Below are 22,081 nucleotides of genomic sequence, written 5' to 3' on the forward strand. Positions count from 1 at the left end.
TGAATTAAAATCAATGTTTTACATAAGCATGATTTTACAGTTTACACAAATGCATTCAGCTTGGGATTCATACATGAGGCCCTTTTGTTTCCATAAAAGGACCAAGAAACACTTTAGATATTCTAGCTGAGATGTTTTCAATCTGATAAGTTTTGGGATTCAAACTTTAATTGTCTGCATTTTAGTGAACTGTTTTTCTTGCCATATGGGGGAAAGCTTCGATCTTTCCTTTGAATATGGAGATTTGGTTTCAGTACAGATGCATGTCTTGGTTAATTTTAGATCTTTGATTTATAGGCTACCCAACACTTTACACCCAATATGCACTTAAGAAAGAAAATCCCTCCAGTTTACGATCCACGAGCCTCGTGCTTCATGCTAAAGGAAGATATTTTTGTTTTGGTTTTTTTGTCCTGGGTGTGGGATAGCTCCTTTTTTTTCTTTCTGGGCTATTGTAGAACAGAACGAGTAAACTGCTTCTTTCCAGTCCTGTCTGGTTTGAGGCCACTGAGTCGGGATAATCTGATATGAGCCTGGCAGGGCTGTTACAGTGGGTAAGAATGCCACTTTGGCAGGAACAGTAAAGCATCCGCAGCTGATATTGTGTTTCAAAACATGGCGCGCTCTATCTCTGGTCTTCTTGGTATTGAAATGATATTAATGTCACATTTGAGGGCCACGCAGTAGTTTTGCAATTAACATGCAGGTAACGTTTGCCATCGCTAAAGGTCACCGTGTTCGCTCTGGTTGTCTTGCAGTTCAAACGTCCTGGGTTTCTTCGGGTCTCGTCCGGCATGTGCAAGCAAATATCTTTGCAATCTTAGAGCGGTGTGACCTGAAAAAGGAATCAACCGGAATGACATCATAGCCGTGTTAAAATAGGGATCTGTGGGAGCAACATTAGTACTTTTTTGGGCTCCCAGAGGAAAGGGCATCGGGTGCACTGGCAAAGTGTCGGATAATTCATAGTCAAGACCTCCTGGACTGTTACCAGTCGTAAGAACACGAGGAACGCCATCTGCTACCATGGCACTCGTTTACTATTTTATTCGCTCAACGATCGGTTAGATTAGTGAAAAGTTAACCAGAGCCCCAAGTTCAGTGAAAATGTCAAGCGTATACCTGAAGATCGTGCATTTGGACACACGTGCTTTGGCTGTCATGTCATATTGTGTCATTTTCAAAACCGTAAATAAACGAATGAACTGTATGCTACTGTTAAACTGGCTCTTTCTTTATATGCATTCCTAATTGTAGCTTCTTTCTTATATCATGTTTTTAACTGTGATTTGCAAAAAAAAGAAAAAAAACATGCACTGTTGTGTTGGTAATGACAGAATACTTGCCCTTCATGGAACATGTTGCGTAGTTTTGATAGCGATATCTGCCTTGAATATCTTCAGGAAAGTTTCGTCAATCTGCATCACTTCACTATAACATTTGTGTATTTATGTGTTCTGGTGATGTGCTGTAGTTGGGATATTGATCAACCAAACCAAATAAATTCTACTTTGTTCATCTTGACTTGATTGAGTCTGCAGTTATTTTTATTCTTTTTAATGTTTGTTTGAACTATTTTAATAAAGCCTATAAAACCTGTCATCTTTCAAATTTACCATAAAAGTGATGCATATGATTTGTGCACTTTTGCAAACGGAATCAAATGATTCATTAAGAAAATTCAACTATTAGATTTCCCCCCGTTCCGTTCTTCGTATCTACCATGTGACTTCAGAAGACTTGGAATATTAGATTTTATTTTTTATTTTTGTGGGGGTTTTGTGTCAAACCTTTAGTCCTTATTCATTGTAATCGCGTTGAAAAAAACGACTAATATGCCATTCCTAAATCCTGTCACGGAGGAAAAAGTTGACGTGTTTGAAACGACATTTCTCGGGCGAGTAAACGACTGCGAACTACCGTATATACCCGAATATAAGACGACCCTGAAAATAAGACGACCCCCCCATTTTCCAGACTTATTTTGGGGGGAAAATAGATTTTTGTGAAAAAAATCTGGTTTTCAACAGAAAATAATTTTAAGAGCAAATTTCCGAGGCGTTGTTCCAAATGCCTCGCATCACCTGTGCCTCGTGTAGAGGCACATATGCGCTTCCTGATTGGCCAAGGGGGTAATCCACCAGCCGGAAACTGAAGTCTCCCCGGGCGCCGCCATTGGCTAACAAGCCTTCACCTGCTGTTAGCATCCCATTGACTCCCATTCATTTTTGCGTCACTTTGACAGCGAATAACTTTACATCTGAGGCGTTTAAAGACTCCATTTGTCCATTGTTTATTTCTAAAGAAACACGACAATGTATAAAAGGCTCCATTACCTTGTATCTTCCGTTATGGCCCCGTAGAAGCCGTTTTTGTAAAAATAGGCTAACGATTGCGTCATAACACACGACTCTCTGTCGCATAGAAGAGAAATGACCGTAAAGACAAGCAGAAGCTCGCGCACAATCGGGGGACGTGGAGGCATAAAGTCAAGGGAGAAGCCCATAGAGTGTCATAAAGTTGCTCCTGCTGCTAGCTCATGGACAGCTAATACTCACGAACTCCGGCTCTGCAAGATTCGGAAGGGAATGATTCAGATTCCTCTTGGCACAGCTACTAGAAGACGTACAAGTTGCTCACGTCACATCTACGTCGTCAAGCTCAGTGTGAGCCTGCGCAGTGCACTTGGCAATCAGGAAGTGAGTGCTTCTAATTGACTTCATTTTTCTCCGTTGAAGTCTATGGGGTCGCTGTGTCCATTTCTTTTACTGTCTATGTGATTGGCCATGACTGCGGCTGCCCTGAGTGCGACGGGATGGATTTAACCACCCTGCGGGGTCGTCTGGCCGTTTTCGACGACGATCCGGCTCCCGCTCTCTCTCTCTCTCTCCCTCTGCTCGAGCCCATAGACAGTAAAAGAAATGGACACAGCGACCCCATAGACTTCAACGGAGAAAAGTGAAGTCAATTAGAAGCACTCACTTCCTGATTGCCAAGTGCACTGCGCAGGCTCACACTGAGCTTGACGACGTAGATGTGACGTGAGCAACTTGTACGTCTTCTAGTAGCTGTGCCAAGAGGAATCTGAATCATTCCCTTCCGAATCTTGCAAAGACGGAGATCGTGAGTATTAGCTGTTCATGAGCTCGCAGCAGGAGTAACTTTATGACACTCTATGGGCTTCTCCCTTGACTTTATGCCTCCACGTCCCCCGATTGTGACTGAGCTTCTACTTCTGTCTATACGGTAACTTCTCTACTGTGCGACAGAGAGTCGCGTGTTATGACGCAATCGTTAGCCTATTTTTACAAAAACGGCTTCTACGGGGCCATAACGGAAGATACAAGGTAATGGAGCCTTTTATATATTGTCGTGTTTCTTTAGAAATAAATAATGGACAAATGGAGTCTTTAAACGCCTCAGATGTAAAGTTATTCGCTGTCAAAGTGACGCAAAAATGAATGGGAGTCAATGGGATGCTAACAGCAGGTGAAGGCTTGTTAGCCAATGGCGGCGCCCGGGGAGACTTCAGTTTCCGGCTGGTGGATTACCCCCTTGCTCGAGCCGCGCAAGAAAAAGCGCCGTTCACAGAGGATGCCAAAGCGGACAGAGACAAGCGAGCAGAGACCCGCCCCCCTGTTCACATATCGCGTCTTTTGCGCGCTCAAGTTCGTTATTTCAAATGTAGGCGGTAGAGTGCGGATCGGGCCGCATTTTTCTGTCCGAGCCCGGCCCGCGTCCGACAGGGCAGTAACCGAACCCGACCCGAGCCCGACAGGCATTAAGATATTTATGTCCGAGCCCGACACAGTTAAAAATCTCTTTTTTTTTCTCATAGTAATGACACGTACGTTTGTTTGTGTAGAAAGCCCGCTTTTATTTAGCAACTGGAAGGCATTCGGAAATGTTTACAGATGTGCGCAACGCACCAGCGTGCGCCGCACACGGCCAACAAAGCGCATGTTAACACAGGCGCGCACAAGAGGCCCAAACAATATAATAATACAATAATAGCCAATTGAAATTAAATGAACAAAGCTAGTTCTACCAAAAATTGCCAAAGCTAACAGAACAAAACATTAACGTAACGCAGCTTATTGAAATGGAAATCACAATTTTTCCTCGAAAACTGTGTGGCAAATAAAACTGTAACATGGGATCTATTCACATAATCCATCCTTCAATGTTTAGGCTGGTTTTAAAATCTCCTGAGGCCAACTTCTTTTTAACGTCTTCCATCGTTGCGCTGCCAGCCACATGTAGCCAAATATGCAATATTATGCACGCACGTGTTGCGCGTTGTCACAGCAACATAAACAAATTTCTGCACACATGAAGTTGGATGTTAGGGTGATATTTTAAATTTATTTGAATCACAAAAACAAACATTTGCATCCAGTTAAACATTATAATAAGCTGTTTTAAATTTCAAATGTTCAATGCCTAAAGGCTTCATTATACTTCTGCGTCAACTCCACGGCGTAGCTACGCCGTCACTCCTACGGCGTCGTGGCCGTTTTATGGTTCTGCGTCAGGTTGCGTTGCATCGCGGTGCATTTCAACGCCAGAACGCTAGGGTGGTGTGTGCTTTGCGAATCTCTTTGCTAGTTTGTTTTGGTTCCGTGCGCCGGTTCCGCTTTCGTTTCCATTACCCTTCAAATTGCGCGAATTGAAATTGCGAATTGAAAATACGCATTTCGCAAAAACTCCCGTTTATCGCAAAAAAAGATTTTACAGTCGCATGAGGAGGTTTTTCAGGCAATTTGAAAAAGGAATATTTTGAATATTTGAATTAAATATTTGGAAACAGGTTTTGCGCATTTACAGTCACCTGCCTTAGAAGACGCGGTGTGTTTGGGGTCCGTGTCCGCAAATAATAATAATAATCATTATTATAACATTTATTAGGCTACATATGTAGAAGACGCTTTTATCCAAAAAAGGAACAAAGCAATTCGTCACATCTCATTCAAAATACAGGTTGGACAATAATAATAGGCAGGGCTAAGATTATCACAAATAAACACAAGCTTTTGACGCATATCCAAGTGTGTGTGCAGAGTGCGGAGCGCGCACTGGATGGCAGGGAGGCTCGGGCGCGAACACTTGCGTTTTCCTATCAACGGTGGAAACTACTTAAAATACTCAATCATTTCTGGTCATACAGAAAATAATAATACATTATTCGCAACTTCTTTTATTTGCGTAAACTCACATTAACAACAAAACGTTTTGCTTTTGTAAAATAAAATAAAACAATCAGGCGCGCTTTCATGGTCTCCGTGAACTGAAGCGCGAGAACTGAAACAAAAATAGCCTATGTAGGCTATTGAAATGTCCACTTTAAAACGAACAAATTCGAATCGAAAGCTAATACCTTCTGATTATGTAATCCATATGAAAGGTGCATTTCTCTCTAAAGGTGCATCCGGAGATGGAGATATGTTTTTAGCCGACATTGATTTAGAAAACAATAGTTTATTAATAAACAATTAAAATGCCTCGTTATTTTTTCAGAAACATTTATTATAACCTATATCTCACCTATAAATCACCTTTCTGTAGGCTCTGTGGTTATGGCTCTTCTCATTCAGCACTCCAGGAAAAATATTATTTCCAGGTTCTAATTTGGCCTTAGAAAACCAGTAAAATCTACATTTTTTCTATATTAATTTGTGAATATTTTAAATGTTTAATAAAGGGGCAAAAAAATCATAAACAATTAGGCCTATCTGAAAATTCGTTGATATTTTTTTTTTTTTCAGCATTTGGTGTAGGCTACAGTTCAAATTTAAATTTTGGTGTTCAACTTTGCGTTTCAAAAATACAACAACCGTTCATTTTTCGTTTTGCAATTACGGGTTAAATAAGGTAAAACGAATGGATTCATAAAATTCATAAAAGAAACAATAATTACAGGAATAGCCTACTGGACTCTAAACCTCAAAGAAATGCCACAATCAAGACCTCGGAGCTGAAATGAGGGAGAACTCCGTGTCTTTCCCTGCCATTAATTAATGCCATTAATGCGTCTCCTTCCATTAATAATAATAATGTCTAGTGCGGTGGCTACCAACGTCCGTTGCCATGATTTTTGGAATGATTATGGAAAAAAAGACGTTTAGTCGCATAACATCGGTCATTTGGCAATAGTTTTTTTATCGACATTTAGAAAAAAAGGCAAAAGTTTTGCGCAAATCTGTAATGGAAACGCGCGTAATGGCGAGCGAAAGAGGAGAATGTTGTTGCAGCTGGAACTAATCGACGTTGAACAACAAATTATTTTATTGCAAATGTTTAATCGCAGAAGTGATTTAATCGTTCCTCAACGTGATACATCGTTGAAACAAACTGCGCACTTTAAAAATGGCGGTATAGCGGGAGGGGAAACCGGAAAAGCTACACTCCCGAAATGATGTATAATCTGACCAATCACAGCCCTTACGGTCTGCGTCGCCTCGACGCGTAGTTACAATTTTTTGGAGGTGCACGTCGAGCTACGGCGGAGGGGTCGGAGAGGGGTTCGCGGCGACGCAGAGGGCTCTGCGGGGGTACGCCGTCGATTCGACGCAGAAGCATAAAACAGGCTTTATTGCGCCGACATGACCGAGCCCGACCCGAACCCGAACGTCATTTCAAAATATGGGTCCGAACCCGGCCCGTCCCGTCGGGCTCGGTTCGGGTATCCATCCTCTAGGCGCGCGGTATGCGCGCTCATAATGAAAGCGACGCGCTCGTTTTTTCCAAGCGCGTCCGCGCCTCATCGAGATCCTCGGCGCTCTCGTCAGTCGACGATAGGAGTAAAAGGCTATCAATCGATTCCTCCACTCGAATATAAGATGACCCTGAATATAAGACGACCCTTCCATGATTTTTCAGCCTATTTTTAGGACAAAAACCTGTCTTATATTCGGTATTCCTTTAAATCTCAAGCAAAACTCAAAACAAACGAGTTTCCTGAAAATGTGCTTGCTGTGTGGGCTATTTCCTCAGGCAAATTGGGGAAAGAGGAGCTATAATGTAAAATATGTCAAAAATGATGTTTTTTGAACAATCAAGCATGAAAGCATATTCTAGTAAGCCCCAAAAGCAAGACTTCGTGAAAGGGTATAATAGGACCCCTTGAAGCTGCTGTCTGTGCTGTGTTGAGGGTTAACTTAACAGGTTCATGTGTTCAAACACATGATCATACACTGAAAAAAATGGACATATCAGGTCTTTGAAATTACACAAATAAAGCATATATATACAACACGATTCATTTATGTTTCTTTGGTGAATATGATTTAATCAAGTAGATTTCATTTATTTCTTTTAAGTGCTGTATTTAGACATTTTTCTCACGTTGATGGAAATTGATTGAATTAAAAACTGAAATCAATATAATTGTGTTTGGGCACAACCGGGGTACTCCGGATCAGAAGGTGGCGGTAATGCATCAATTAGAAGGATGCGCCAAATGCAGTAAAAGGAGAATCAACCGTCAATTTGCGCCAAAACTGTGCAAGACTCTGCAGCCTCAGACGACGGACACCGACCGAATTTCTAAAAAGTAAGTTAATCATATTGCTTTATGTTTGTTTTGTAGTAATTTAGGTGATATTTCCACTAGATTACAGTTTTCAGTACAATTATCAACACTTTAACACCCTCTGTTAGATTTAGCATCAAGAGTCAACGTAGGCCTAACGTCACTCTCAGTCGGTGGAAACCTCAGCACCTAAGCACAACTGGTATTTTTGAAACTGAGGTATTTCTCATCAAATTAAATATTGTGAATCTTGTTTTCCTCATGTTGATTAAAGCTTTGCATTGAAAATGAGCTTCGAGCAGGAAACTCAACTTCCATGAACTAAAAACGTTCGCTCTGCTCCTCGCTTCGATCACGCATAACTTAGGCTATTGAAAATGAGGTCGACACTCGCAAATGGCAAAAAAGGGCCTTTTGCGAGTGTCGACCTCATTTTCAATAAAAGTGCGTGATCGAAGCAAAGAGCAGAGCGAACGTTTTTAGTTAATTCCTATGGAAGTTGAGTTTCCCGCTCGAAGCTCAACTTCGATGTATAGATTTTGAATTAACTGTTATCTCTGTGTGGTTGCGTTCATGTTACGTTGCTATGCTGCGCGACCTCGAAAGCTTATCGTTTGCATGTGTTTTAAGCACTGAGGTTTAAAAACAGGTGATTTTTAAACAGTTGAAGCGCAGTATTCAGCAAAAGGCAAATAATTTTGCTAAATACGTGTGATCAGCGCAGCGCGTCTGAGACAAATGAGACATGAAGTCACTGCTCATAAAGTGCGTGAGAGAAATCTGCAGCTATTCCACCTCGCAATTCCTTAAAGGGTCATAAAACCCCAAAACACATTTTGAGATGTGACCGATATGTACAGGCTGCACATCTCTTAAAACACTAAACGCACTGGTGTTTGAAATTGGTTATTTTTGCGTTTTTTTCCAAGCAATTTCGTTCTTCCGGATTGAAAAGCAAAAAAAAAAAAAAAAAAAATGTAACTTAACAAAATCAAAATGAATTCAAACAAAAGAACAGATTAATTAACCTACATTTAACCCCCATTAAAATAGTCACTTTACAGTTATTGCTATCTTACATATTTAAAATCTTACATAAGGCACATTCAAAAAACATTTTATCAATATGTATATTCTATTCAGAATTATTGCACTCCTATTCTATTGCACTGTCTGTTTGTGGTCTTTCAATTATGTGAAGCTATGTGCTGAGTTCCTCACTAATTCTAAATAATTTATATCATAGGTCATCTTTGCACACACACTCAAAAGCTTTTAATGGGTAAGTCTGTTAATTTCCTTTCGTATTGCTGCTAAAGTCCTAAATCTGTGACTTAAATACATAATTCAAAATGTATGCTTGCATTATAAATGTTGCAATTCCAATAGGATATTTAACAACATTAAAAACATATTTAGTTGTTTAGTGTTAGTCTAGATAGTATATGTGTTTTTTATATTTTAATTGTGTAGTTACTAGTTTAATAGTGGACCATTTTGTTTATATCTAAATTTCAATTTGGAGCTTTAATTGTACCTAATGACTTTTTTTTATGTTACAGGGTTAGGTCCTGGGAATGTGGAGTTGTAAGGGTTGTACAGAAACTGTGTCAAGTAGGTCCAAGCTTTTGCATCACTATAAGTTAAAGCATCCACATTTTGGACGTAGTTCTCGCTTTCCATGTACATACCTGGACTGTCCGTGCACATTTAAGACTTGGAATGCCCTTATTGAGGAAAGAGTTAAATAATCAAGTGTCTAGGTCAATTATTATATAAATAGTCAGTAATCAATTGGCATTCAAACCTAAATTCGAGGTTTGTGATGAAATGGAGTCAGATAAAAGTTTTCTGCAAAATTCTCCAAACGCTTAGGGTTAGCCAAACCAAACTTGACTTAAATGTAACATTTGAAGTCACCAATGATATCTGAAAACAACTGTCATAAATTTTCTTTCAGTGTGATGATGTAGATGCTGGACGAGAGTGTGTCATTAAGGGAGTCTGTATCTACATGGGTAAAGATCCAGAAAGCCTTGTGCAGGAATATGTGGTAAGTACATGAATCTCTTTTTTGTTGTTTTTCCTTCCACTCTTCTCCTGTTCTCTTACCTGTTCACTTGAGATGAAATTATTCATTAATTAGCAGAACATGTATAAATGTATGGTTTTGCTAATATATATTAAGCATTTGTTTTTGTACATCCCTCTCGAAATTAAAATACAATGTTTCCCGTTGTTACTTTATTTTTATTAATTTAGAATCGAATCGAGAATCGAATTGAGAGCTTACAAGTCGAAATCAAATCAAATTGGAACATCTGAATCGATACCCAGCCCTAGTATGGCTGCTTAGTTTAATCTTTATTCTTTTCTCATTAGGTCTTATTTTCCTACATTTACCTATGTTTGTTTTGTACAGGGCATGGATGAAGTCAGCATCAATAAGGCCATTGAAGAGACCACTCTTGGGATTTATGTTCTCAAACAACATGCTTCTGATGAACCAGAGGATGTTGGCATTGTCCTTGAAGGCATGAAGGTGTTGCAATATCTGGACAATGCATCATTAGCTGTTGCTATGCTGTTTGGGTTGATGTATGCCTTGAACCTCAGCTACCCTACTGACCTCCGCTACACTTTTGAGGTAGTCCAAAAGATTTTTATGGAACTGGATGGAGATAAACTATCAAATAAAGCACTCGCTTTAAAGAACGGGCTCTTTCAGTGAAAGTGTCAGAGAGGCTGCACTGCCACTGAAAAACCACAAGTCCTCTGTGTAAGTAGTAAATGGTTGTCTGTGTAAAAAAAACCACAAGTCCTCTGTTTAAGTAGAGTCCTCTGTCCACAAGTCCTCTGTCCACAAGTCCTCTGTTTAAAGGAACACTCCGACTTTTTGAAACTTTAGCCTATTCACCTTATCCCCCAGAGTTAGATAAGTCCATACATACCTTTTTCATCTCCGTGCGTGCTATAAGTCTGTTTGACGCACCCACCGCTAGCCTAGCTTAGCACAAAGACTGGATGTAAATGGTTGCAGCTAGCATACTAATCCAAATAAGTGACAAAATAACGCAAACATTTTCCTATTTACATGTTGTGATTTGTATAGTCACAGAGTGTACAAAAAACAAAGTCACATGAGACACAGACATTATTTTAACCGTATAAATACTGGGAACTATATTCTCTGAAGGTGAAGCACTGCTACTCGGGCGGAGTGATAACCGCAGCACCTGAGACGCGCTCTCTGCTCCTCACCACGGGGCGTCTCAGGTGCTGCGGTTATCACTCCGCCCGAGTAGCAGTGCTTCGCCTTCAGAGAATATAGTTCCCAGTATTTATACGGTTAAAATATGTCTGTGTCTCATGTGACTTTGTTTTTTGTACACTCTGTGACTATACAAATCACAACATGTAAATAGGAAAATGTTTGCGTTATTTTGTCACTTATTTGGATTAGTATGCTAGCTGCAACCATTTACATCCAGTCTTTGTGCTAAGCTAGGCTAGCGGTGGGTGCGTCAAACAGACTTATAGCACGCACGGAGATGAAAAAGGTATGTATGGACTTATCTAACTCTGGGGGATAAGGTGAATAGGCTAAAGTCCCAAAAAGTCAGAGTGTTCCTTTAAGTAGAGTCCTCTGTCCACAAGTCCTCTGTTTAAGTAGAGTCCTCTGTCGGTTAACTGACAACTGACGGTTACTATTTTTAGAAATGTTTTTGTTCGTCAACATGTATTAAGAACAGCATTTTAAGTATATGCTCTATTTAGTGTCAAATGTTAATGCAAGAGTTCTTTATGAATTTGAGTATGTTACACAATGCAGAATTTACAGTGTTTTTGTGAATCCACTGAAATGAATTCTAGGTTTATAAATTAGTTTGCTGTTCTTAATCCACATTGACGAACATTTGAAGTATGTTAATGCTCCACTTACTGTCAAATGTTAATGCAAGAGTAAGAGTTCTTTATGAATTTGAGTATATGCTCCACTTACTGTCAAATGTTAATGCAAGAGTAAGAGTTCTTTATGAATTTGAGTATATGCTCCACTTACTGTCAAATCTTATTGCAAGAGTAAGAGTTCTTTATGATTTTGAGTATATGCTCCACTTACTGTCAAATGTTATTGCAAGAGTAAGAGTTCTTTATGAATTTGAGTATATGCTCCACTTACTGTCAAATGTTATTGCAAGAGTAAGAGTTCTTTATGAATTTGAGTATATGCTCCACTTACTGTCAAATGTTATTGCAAGAGAAAGAGTTCTTTATGAATTTGAGTATATGCTCCACTTACTGTGTGTGGTTACATATGTTACACAATGCAGAATTTACATTAGTTGTGTGAATCCTCTCTAAACAACTGTGGTTTGCATTATGTATGTTTTTTGTAATTCTCTATGAAATTAGTTCATGGGAACTGTTAAGTCCTCCATTTTTGAAAATATCAATACAACAATAATACAAAACTCTTTGCCTTTTGCATTTATTTTCAATGCCAATATGTATTTTTTACATTTATGATTTTGTATTCACACACACATTCAAAACGTCTACAATAGTTCACTTAAGCGAGTTAGATTTACACAACTCTGATACCAGAAACATAATGAAATTGCTTTAGTGTAACAATACTGTTAATATTAGCATTGAGAAATCAAGTTGTAGTTACAGTTGGAAATCTGGTACCCTTGACATGATGAAATCGCTTAACATTACACAATAAATTTGTATTACAGTAATTACAAATAATGTCTTGAATCAACATGATTATTTTAAGCAGTCTACGGGAATTAAATACTTTGGTTTGACAAGCAATAATTAATTGAGAAAAAGAGGAAAATTGTGTCAGTTGAACACATTCTGATCATGTGGGACCGATGTACACATTAAAATCAAGTAAATTCAAAGGACTTTTTTTTTCAGTGTACTGTACATCTGCATACAGAGATTATATCATAGAGATATTAGCAATATATGCATGCCAACATCATTTGCACAGTTAACATGTTTATCAATGTGGTTATTTAAAACAGGCACTTAAATTATTTATAAACCGTGTTGTAGTCCTACAACAAGGAATTTATTAATTAGCCTTTTCACATTGTATACTGGCTCGAGTTGTTAAATCATTCATTCGGCTTTTGCTAAATGATTCACAGCACTGAAATGAGGTCGGACTGAATTGCATGCAGCAGGAATTTTCCTCCTTACGGTCCTGCACACTTATCATCAGTATTCTGTGGGTAATTATTTTAGCTGTTGATATTAAACAGATGAATGCTTGGTCTATTTCTGTCTACATACCACAGCTCAGATCTGGGCCAAAGTCTCATCATGAGTCGTGAACCCAGTGAGGAGGAACACTACTTGAGCAACAACATCCAGAATTGGCTGTTTGTGTTATTGCAAACTTACACATATATTGCGTGTAGGCTGTTTGTTTTGAGTTGGATGTGTTAATTCAATGAGCTCAGTATAGAGCAGGGGTGTCCCATCATGCTCCTGGAGGGCTGCTGTCCTGCAGAGTTCAGCTCCAACTCCAATTAAACACACCTAAACCAGCTATTCAAGCTCTTAGGCATACACACTGTCTGGCCAAAAAGTCACTGTTTGGATTTAAATAGGCAAATGCTTAATAAGTCAATGACTGGATCATTATTGCAGTGATTACTGTGTTTCTAGCATGTTATATGTTTGGCTACAGTTTTTCTAACCCTAATTGGTGGAGTGTGTAGCTTTTCATTTCTTAAACAATCATGTAGGAAGACACATCATGGCCATATTCCAGGATGACAATGCCAAGATTCTTCAGGCTCAAATTGTGAAAGAATGGTTGTGAGGAGCATGAAGAATCATTTTCACACATGAATTGGCACCTTTGAGTCCAGGCCTTTAAACTCATTGAAAGTCTTTGGGATGTGCTGGAGGGAGGAGACTTTACAATGCAAGAATCCAGCACTCTGTAAATACAAGATTTGACCAAAGATTTATGCACCTCTTGATGGAAATAACATCACAACATTTATTTTCATCTAGATGCATAAATATTTGGTCAAAATCTTGTATTGGCAATGTTAGAGTCCAGCACTCTGCAAAGTCTCCTCCAGCACAACCCAAAGACTTTATTTAAAACTTTTTTTTTTTTTTTTTACTTGTGGGTATATTTTTTTATTTTCACTTGTTTGCGCACTTGAATTATAAGTAAATAGCATTAGTAGTTATCAGAGTTTTGGTAATAAAAATATTTTCTTACTTGCAAATCAAAAAGTAGCTGCGTTTCCATTACTCTTCAAATTGCGCGAATGGAAAATACGCCCAATGGAAACACGTCAATTTCGCAAAAACTCCCATATATCGCAAAAAAAGTTTTTACGCTCGCATGAGGTGGTTTCTCAGGCAATTCGAAAAAGGAATAGTTCGCAAAACTGCAATGGAAACAGTTTTTTTCGCATTCACAGGTCACCTGGCGTACGTAAAAGTCACATGATCATTCTTTAAAGGTATGTTTGGACAGAAGACAAGACAAATTCTTCATTAAACTCAAAGACAAAAGTATAATGGGAATACTGGATTCTTAACAACAAAGAAATGCCACAATTTATCAGACCTAGGAGCAGATAGGAGGGAGAAACTCCCAGAAATATGTAGTGGTTCCCAAATTTAAGGGGCTTTCCTTGCCATTAATGATTGGATAACACGCCTACGTCTCATTCGATTAAATGGAATGACTTCTCGCGAGAGGGAAAAAAAATTAGTTTTGGTCTCACAACATCAGTTAATGGAAACGCGGTTATTTCGTGATAGTTTTTTAGAAAATATCGCAAAAGTTTTGCGCAAATCTTTAATGGAAACCTGGCTAATGTCTGTTTAATCTTCCTTTGTCTAGTGCTGGCTACTAAACAATTTAATAATTTACAATGATGTCAGATTAAGGTGACATTATAAACACACTCGCACGTATTTTGAGCAGTAGCATGGAGTATATAAAATTGCTAAATAAAGCATTAATCATTCAGTATTAATCAACCCCATTCCTGGCCACATGTCGATGCCACATGTCGATACCACATGGTTCTATGGTAAGTTGTTAGGAAGTCTAAATACCTTCAATTTAAGTTGTTTATTTTTCTCCTGTTTTCCAGTTTCCTCTATTAAATCCAGTCATGCTGTAGGATGTTTTGCCCCTCAGTTCTGCTGAAGGAGTGTGTTCCTTCGGGAAAGTGACGTCAAATGGGGGACAAATGAAATCAGTTTGTCATCGTCTTTCAAATTATTTTATTCCCCCATTATTTTAATACCTTGTGATGTAAGTTACCAATATTAAAGTTAATATTCAATGCAAACTGCTTTAAGCCGTGTAATCCATCGTTGTTTTTGAGTGTAAACGGCGTGTAATTTTCGTCATCATGGGTAACTAGCTGGTGTAAACGTGTTGAAGTGAGTGGGAGCTCCAGGACTGAACGGCCAACTTTTTCAGGCTCTGGGCAGAAATAGAGCAAAGGAGCTCAGCTAAACATAGTCAACAAACTTCTGCCAGCCGCAGCCCGGCTTAATATGGCAGCTGCGCTCTCCTGACAAACAGGCATTTGTCTTTAAAACCAGTCTGAACCGCATGAGAATCATGACTGGCCCTCCTGCCCGCTCCGGTGAACAGGCCTGACACACACAACAACTGCGCCGCCAGGAAACATGATGTGATCATCTTGTGGACAGTAAAACTGACAGATCTTCTCCCATTTATATAAAAACTGCACTAATGCTGATTAAAGCTACTGTAAATTAGTATGGATCTGTAACTCAAATAACAGTAAGAAAAATCTAACTTTATGAAAGGAATTTTTTTGTTTCATGTTTTCTGTTGAGAATCATATTCGATACATCGGGCTTATATGTCAGTGGCCCAAACTGAGCAAAAATATGTTTCTAATATTTAGCCTAAGTAAGATCTTAGTATAACAGTCTACTTGCATAAAATACATAACCAGTTGTCACTCTGATATCTCAAACAAAATTATATTTAAATGCTTGGTTTTATGATCAATGCTCTGTATTTTTTTTTTTTTTTTTTTATGGGGGCCAAAACACGTAATGCAATGCAATACAATGATGATTGACAGATGAACAAATAAATGTTCATTAAAAGCCTGATCATATTTGATACATTTTAAGATGAAAATGATGTCTGGATAAAAAAGTAAACTTAAGTTGCTTCAGTCCAGTATGTGTTCATGTTGAAATATTACTAACGATATATGTTATTATGTGGTTTTGACGTTCTTTAATGTGGTGTAACATCGGGAGGGAAAGATACTGAAATATACCATCTTACTTAATCACCCAATCAGTGTTTCAATTGCGGAAAAACTTTGAAAGGCTTGTAAACAACATCACCTGAAGTCACTCAGAAAAAAGAAAAGAAAAAGATCTATATATATATATATATATATATATATATATATATATATATATAGGGCTGGGCAAAAAAATTTGATTTGTCGATTAATCGTTTTCTAAAATGTGGTCGATTCAAAATCGATTCTCAACGGCCACGAATCGTTTTTTTTTTTTTTCCATTTCAGGGCTCGCGGTGCAGCAAGGCAAGCGTCAAGCGCTGCAGGCGTCGATACACACTCGTGTTTAGGAGTCGGGACATGATTCACTTGCACAATCGGGCCAGCATTGCATCGTAACTAACGTTTATCATTTTCACGTCTTTTTAAAAATTTTACCAGTTTAAACATTCAAGCAATTTTGAAACTATCCTGTGCTCGCGCACTCGTGCATGTTTTTCATTGCGTGCACATACAGTAAAAGCCTAAATCCGCCTCACAAACAGCTCGCCAGTAACAAAAGTTCTTTTTCGTGGATTATATCGCTTTAACAGTTAAAAACACGCACAATGATGTCAAAACTCTGGTCTTGGTGAGTAACCTCGTAAAGACAGTCGGTTATGTTTTAAATAAGCATAAAACGGTATAATGACAGACAGTATAATGAAACAGTAATGGATCCGTGCACTAGTTCTTAAAGTGAACGCAGCCATATGTGTCTGTCATTCATTTTGTTGTCAAAACAACATAATATAGCATTAATTGTAAGGAATCAGAATTAATAGCCTATGTATTTAATTCAGTCAGGACTAAAAGACATTGGATTACTTAATTCAGTTTCTGAAGTATTTCTGACCTACCCAAAAACTTTTCCTTTTATGTCTCTTTATTTGTGTCTTTAGGCCTATTCTATTGTATTTATTTGTGCTATTTGTGCTTCAATTTAATTCAAAGATTGAAATCAAGCTTCCATGTGTTGCATAAACTCTTAACAAAAAAAATACCCCAAAACAAACATTTAGGTGAGATCAATGTAATAACATTTAAAAAAAAAAAAATTTAGACTGAGATTTGAATTACATCTATATTCATTATAGTCGAATCGAGAATCGAATCAGGAATCAAAATTCGAATCGAGAATCGAAATCGAATCGAACTGTGAGCTTGTGAATTGAAATCGAATCGAATTTGAACATCTGAATCGATACCCAGCCCTATATATATATGTATACACACACAGAACAACCCACATCTGTAAATGAGACAACAACAAGAAAGCACATTTTTCATGGAGTTAGTTTATTGCCTTTTGTTGCTTTGATTGGGGCAGGTGGATCGGCACAAGATCACAGTGTGGAGCATGAAGCGCTTCTTACATGAGAGGGATCCTGTTTGACAGATGGGACACTAACATACACAGTGTACAGTTACCTTAGCTTTACTATTGTTAAGATTTAAAAACGGACTACCGTGGTTACATCACAGTGTGTTACAAAGCACAAGAATGAAAGACGTCAATGAGCGTATTACCAGATCAACTGTGAAGTTTCAAGACAGTATCGTCACCCAAAGCTTTGGACTCTCTCATTGGATTGTTCTCCCGAGGGCTGCTTCATCATTCGGCTCAATCTGTGACCGTCTTTGGAATCAGAGGCTAATTGAGTTAATAAATGAATGTTCATTCATCTGTGATTCTACTGTGCTATTCACCATTCCCTTTAAGGACTTCATGTGTGATTTTCTCGACAAACGGCATCATTCAGCAAACCTTCAGTGCAAAGATACTGTCGAGAACATTTGGCAGAGCACACAAAATGACAAAAAAAAGTCTTGTTTTGTTAACATGTATTTTTCTAGATAAACATCTATACTTAATCACTATTTAATAACTGATCTACTGACCAACCCAAGCTCTTATTTGGATGGAAAGAAAGACATTTTTCTGATGGCAAAAATTGGTGCTTGACTTGACTTTGATTCCTTGTCTGCAGTTTTTGGACTAAAATTGGACTAAATGGTTAAAGAGTAAGGCCTTTGGTAAACCAGTAGGTCCTAATGTGTCTAACTCAGTCCTCAGATATCTGAGGGGCACTTAGATCATTTCATTCTCAAAAGGCATTTTCAACTCTATGGGAATCAATGGATGTGCCGCTAAAATGGGCAGGGCTAAATATTTGATTACCCATTTGAAGGGTAAATAAACTGATGAAATAAAATGCTCAAATTTTCCACAAACCCACAGAACGCAGATGTTTAAAGTGGGAGCAGAACAACAAACTAAATGGCTTCTCAAATCGAAACGGTTTGCTCAACGAAAACCAAATGGAGCTGGGTGGTCTGCAGAAAATACTGGAGTCTTACACACACAATCTAAAACATTTAACACCTGCAGCACTTGATATTTCAAATAAAATCAGATTCATGTGCTATCTGTCTCATATGCCCTCCCTGCAACTGCATTTCAGTAAGAATTCCCACTCCCTGTTATCATCTTTATCAAAAGTACATACGGCATCAAACGGTAAAATATAACACACAGATATCATTTATATTTATATGCATATAAGCAAAATAATAGCCTTCACAAAATAAATCTCTGATTTATTTTACAGTATGTAAATCACAAGAAACAAAACCGCTTTCTAACACGATTAAAAAGTGCTAGCAGATTATTTTACAACAATGTGCAAATGTATTCTGAAGCCTTACATTATGTAGTCTAATTTGTACATTCTGATTACATCTATAACGCCACGATGATTTAGTGTTCGAGTCGATTCTCCCACAGGGCAGAATTCCCACAGGTCGGAATGAGGCCGGTTCGTCTTGGTATAATCTTGGCTATTTGTCCATGGGTTCTCAACTTAAGACAAATAAAGGCAAAGTTTGGCAACTATGTGTCTATAGTTCACCTGCTGTCACAGGCATTACAGCAGAACGACAGAGATCAAGCGTTCCGCACCTGACATTGGCAAAAAAAAACTAAAAAACTTGGTGGTTCTCGGTGGAAAACATTTGACTATGTTATTTAAAATGGTCGTTTTCAATTCTCTGACAACCTGCATTCAAACTAGGGCTGTGCAATTAATCGAATTTATGATAAAATCGCGATTTGAGCATGTGCAATTTCTAGGGCGGCCCCCTAATAGTCGACTAAATGTTAGTCGACTAGAGGCTTAGTTGACCAAAATTTGATCAGATGGTAAAAAAACTCCACAGGAAGTGTTGAAGTCACGTAGTCTGTGCGGGACAGATGGTTAACAAAGGGTCCATGCAGTAACTGCAGAATGTCGGGCAGGAAATCTGAACGTTCTCCTATCATCCATCAACCTCAAATATGGCTTATTATCATTTGAAACATTAAAGCAGTAGCAACTTTACATAACTAAAATGAGTCGAGTAATTTGCAAGACCTGTCAAACTATCATTGCGGCAAAACAGAGTAGGGGCCGTCCAAAGAGAACAGTTTTTAACTTGAGCGCTGACGTCCATCAAGCGCGTGTTTACATAGAAAAACAACAGCTTATTCCAAACCAGTAGACCAAAGATCGATGATACAGTACACGCTATTGCGAACCGCACAACATACGGAAAAAAGTTAAAAAAGGCATAAAAAATAACCAACGCTGTCACGTATCATTTATGCAAATGCATGGTGTGTAAGAAACTACTGTCTCAAAATTGTAAAAAAAAATTGTTTTGTTTTGTCCATATTGCACAGCCCTAGTTCAAACTGTGAAATAGTAAATTGTTAGTTAAACCTACAGGAATCGTTACGATAACGTGAAACTTTACATTGACTTTTTTTTTTAAATGTCTGTAAAATCATAAAATAAAAATATCATAGAACATATTAATACTGGCACTCAAAATGTAGGACTGAAACTAAAATCAAAAGACAAAAAAAAGTCGTCATGAAACAATGTTTGCAACCAATTTGAAATCAGTAATGTGATGTTATTGGTTGTGTTATAAAAAAAAATGGGTGTTTCATGTTGAATAACAATTCAATCCTAAACAGAATGCAACGTTTGGTTCACAAGCACCTTAGGGAAGTGCCACGTCTTCATTTGAAAGCCAGCCTGTGTCTAATAAAAACTCTCTAGAGCTCGCGGTACATTTCCAACTCAACTATGAAGATGTTGTTTTTTTATGGCAACCGAAACCATCTCCTGACAAACTTGAAGAGAGATGGAAAGTCACGCTCCGTTTGGCACATACAGTAAACGCTGTAATATCATGCACCAGGTATTGAGGTCTCAGATGAAGACACATTGAGAAAGCGACAGAAATTATTTTGCATCGTTTGGCAACCACCAACTTATTGACATGAAATCTGCAAAGACATTTCATTTGATATTTTTTAATTTGTTCGATCTGTATCTATTTTTGCTGATCCGTTAAACTCAGCGTCGTTTATTGAAGCATTAGATTTGATGAATTTGAGAAAGTGAATTACTATTTATCACCATTGTTCTGGATGTCATTATGGGCCAATTTAAGTCAAGGTTGCATTTGTAAAAAAAAAAAAAAAAAAAAAAAAATTCCATTTGAACCGTGTGATTCTCGCTCAGATTTGATACTCGTGTGTCAATGCAAAGAGACCCTTGTCATGTTCAGGAAAGTTGCCTGTGGGAATTCTGCCACTTTTGTCTGCTACACTATACTGTCCCCTCCCTCCAAAGACACGCTGATTTCATTCTGCAAGTCTCGATATCTGCACTGAACATTGCACATCTTTTTTTCTTTTTTATCATGTATAGACTGCAGTTTGAACGGGTGGAAGAGGAAGAACATCTGGTAATGTGCATGCTAGAGGATCTGTAGTTTGAAACAAATGTAACCATCAATATCCATCAGCTGTTTTAAGACTGTAAGATGATGCAGAATTCCATAAAATGTCAAATAAATACTGAGGATTTCTTCAACCAGCTTGCCTTAGGAGGGTTGTCGTAGGATTTCCCTTTTGATCTACATAACACTCTCAAAAATGATCACCTTGTTCTCCTCCGTTCCAGGAGACAGAGAGGTCAGGCTTTTAATGTCAGTGTCAGGGGCCATGTATTCGAGGTGATGGGCTCCCCACACTGGTTTGGTCAGACTTTCCCAACGCTGCATGAAAAACAGAGGAGACAACCACAAATAAGCTTAGCTGTGACGATTACAATGAACTAAGCTTTATGTCAACAAATCGCTTCTGATTTTTATGTTTAGAGTGTCAGCAGGTGTTTCCTCATTATCCTACATTATTTTCTAAGGGGTGTCACAGCGAACATGGTAATGCGTGCAAATTATGGGTTATTTATTTATAAATCAGGCCCTGACAGACGTTTAACAAAAGCAAAGTCATTTGCATTCTTTGTACGGTCATTGTTTTTCGCAACCTTTTTCGTAAGTGAAATAAAGCATAGAAATTTTAGATAATGCTAAAGAACATACCAAAATTTAAGACTAAAATTAAAACTTAAAATATTACAAATTTAAATATTAATTGCTTAAAGGAGTAGTTCACTTTTTAAAAAACTTTTGCTGATAATTTACTCACCCCCATGTCATCCAAGATGTTCAAGGTCTAAATGACCGTTTCAGTGCAGCTTCAAAGGGCTTTAAACGATACCAGACGATGAACAAGGGTCTTATCTAGAGAAACGATCTGTCATTTCAAAAATAAATAAAAAAGTTAAAGTTTTATAGGCATAAATGCTCGCCTTGCGAACTCTCCTGTTCGAACTCGTTCATCAAAATGAACGAATCTTTTTTCGAGTCATTGACTCGTTCATCAAAATGAACGAATCTTTTTTCGATTCATTGACTCGTTCATTTTGATGAACGAGTCAATGACTCGAAAAAAGATTCGTTCAATTTGATGAACGAGTTCGAACAGGAGAGTTTGTGCCTATAAAACATTTGTGCCTATAAAACTTTAACTTTTTTATTTATTTTTGAAATGACAGATCGTTTCTCTAGATAAGACCCTTATTCATCGTCTGGTATCGTTTAAAGCCCTTTGAAGCTGCACTGAAACGGTCATTTAGACCTTGAACCGTTTGGCTACCATTGAAGTCCATTATATGGAGAAAAATCCTGGAATGTTTTCATCAAAAACATTAATTTCTTTTCGACTGAAGAAAGAAAGACATGGACATCTTGGATGACATGGGGGTGAGTAAATTATCAGCAAAAGTTTTTTAAAAAGTGAACTACTCCTTTA

The 22,081-nt window shown here is 38.1% G+C and overlaps 1 protein-coding gene across 2 annotated transcripts in view; it reads right to left on the reverse strand.

Moving 5' to 3' along the window:
• Nucleotides 1-20,531: 20,531 nt before the first annotated feature.
• slc6a8 (solute carrier family 6 member 8) overlaps nucleotides 20,532-22,081 on the reverse strand; it is a 38,743-nt gene continuing 37,193 nt past the window's right edge. The window contains exons 13-14 of one of the 2 annotated variants that reach the window (XM_056265284.1): nucleotides 20,869-20,982; nucleotides 20,532-20,691 (exon numbers count right to left, since the gene is read on the reverse strand). In XM_056265284.1, the coding sequence (XP_056121259.1) occupies nucleotides 20,683-20,691; nucleotides 20,869-20,982 (123 nt within the window). In that variant the 3' untranslated portion in view covers nucleotides 20,532-20,682. Of the gene's footprint in view, nucleotides 20,983-22,081 lie in introns of both variants that reach the window. The other variant, XM_056265283.1, reaches the window with a different exon arrangement.

The sequence above is a fragment of the Rhinichthys klamathensis genome, unplaced genomic scaffold (genome assembly GCF_029890125.1).
Source record: "Rhinichthys klamathensis goyatoka isolate OS25496 unplaced genomic scaffold, OSU_Roscu_1.1 h1tg000231l_1, whole genome shotgun sequence".
NCBI lineage: Eukaryota > Metazoa > Chordata > Actinopteri > Cypriniformes > Leuciscidae > Rhinichthys > Rhinichthys klamathensis.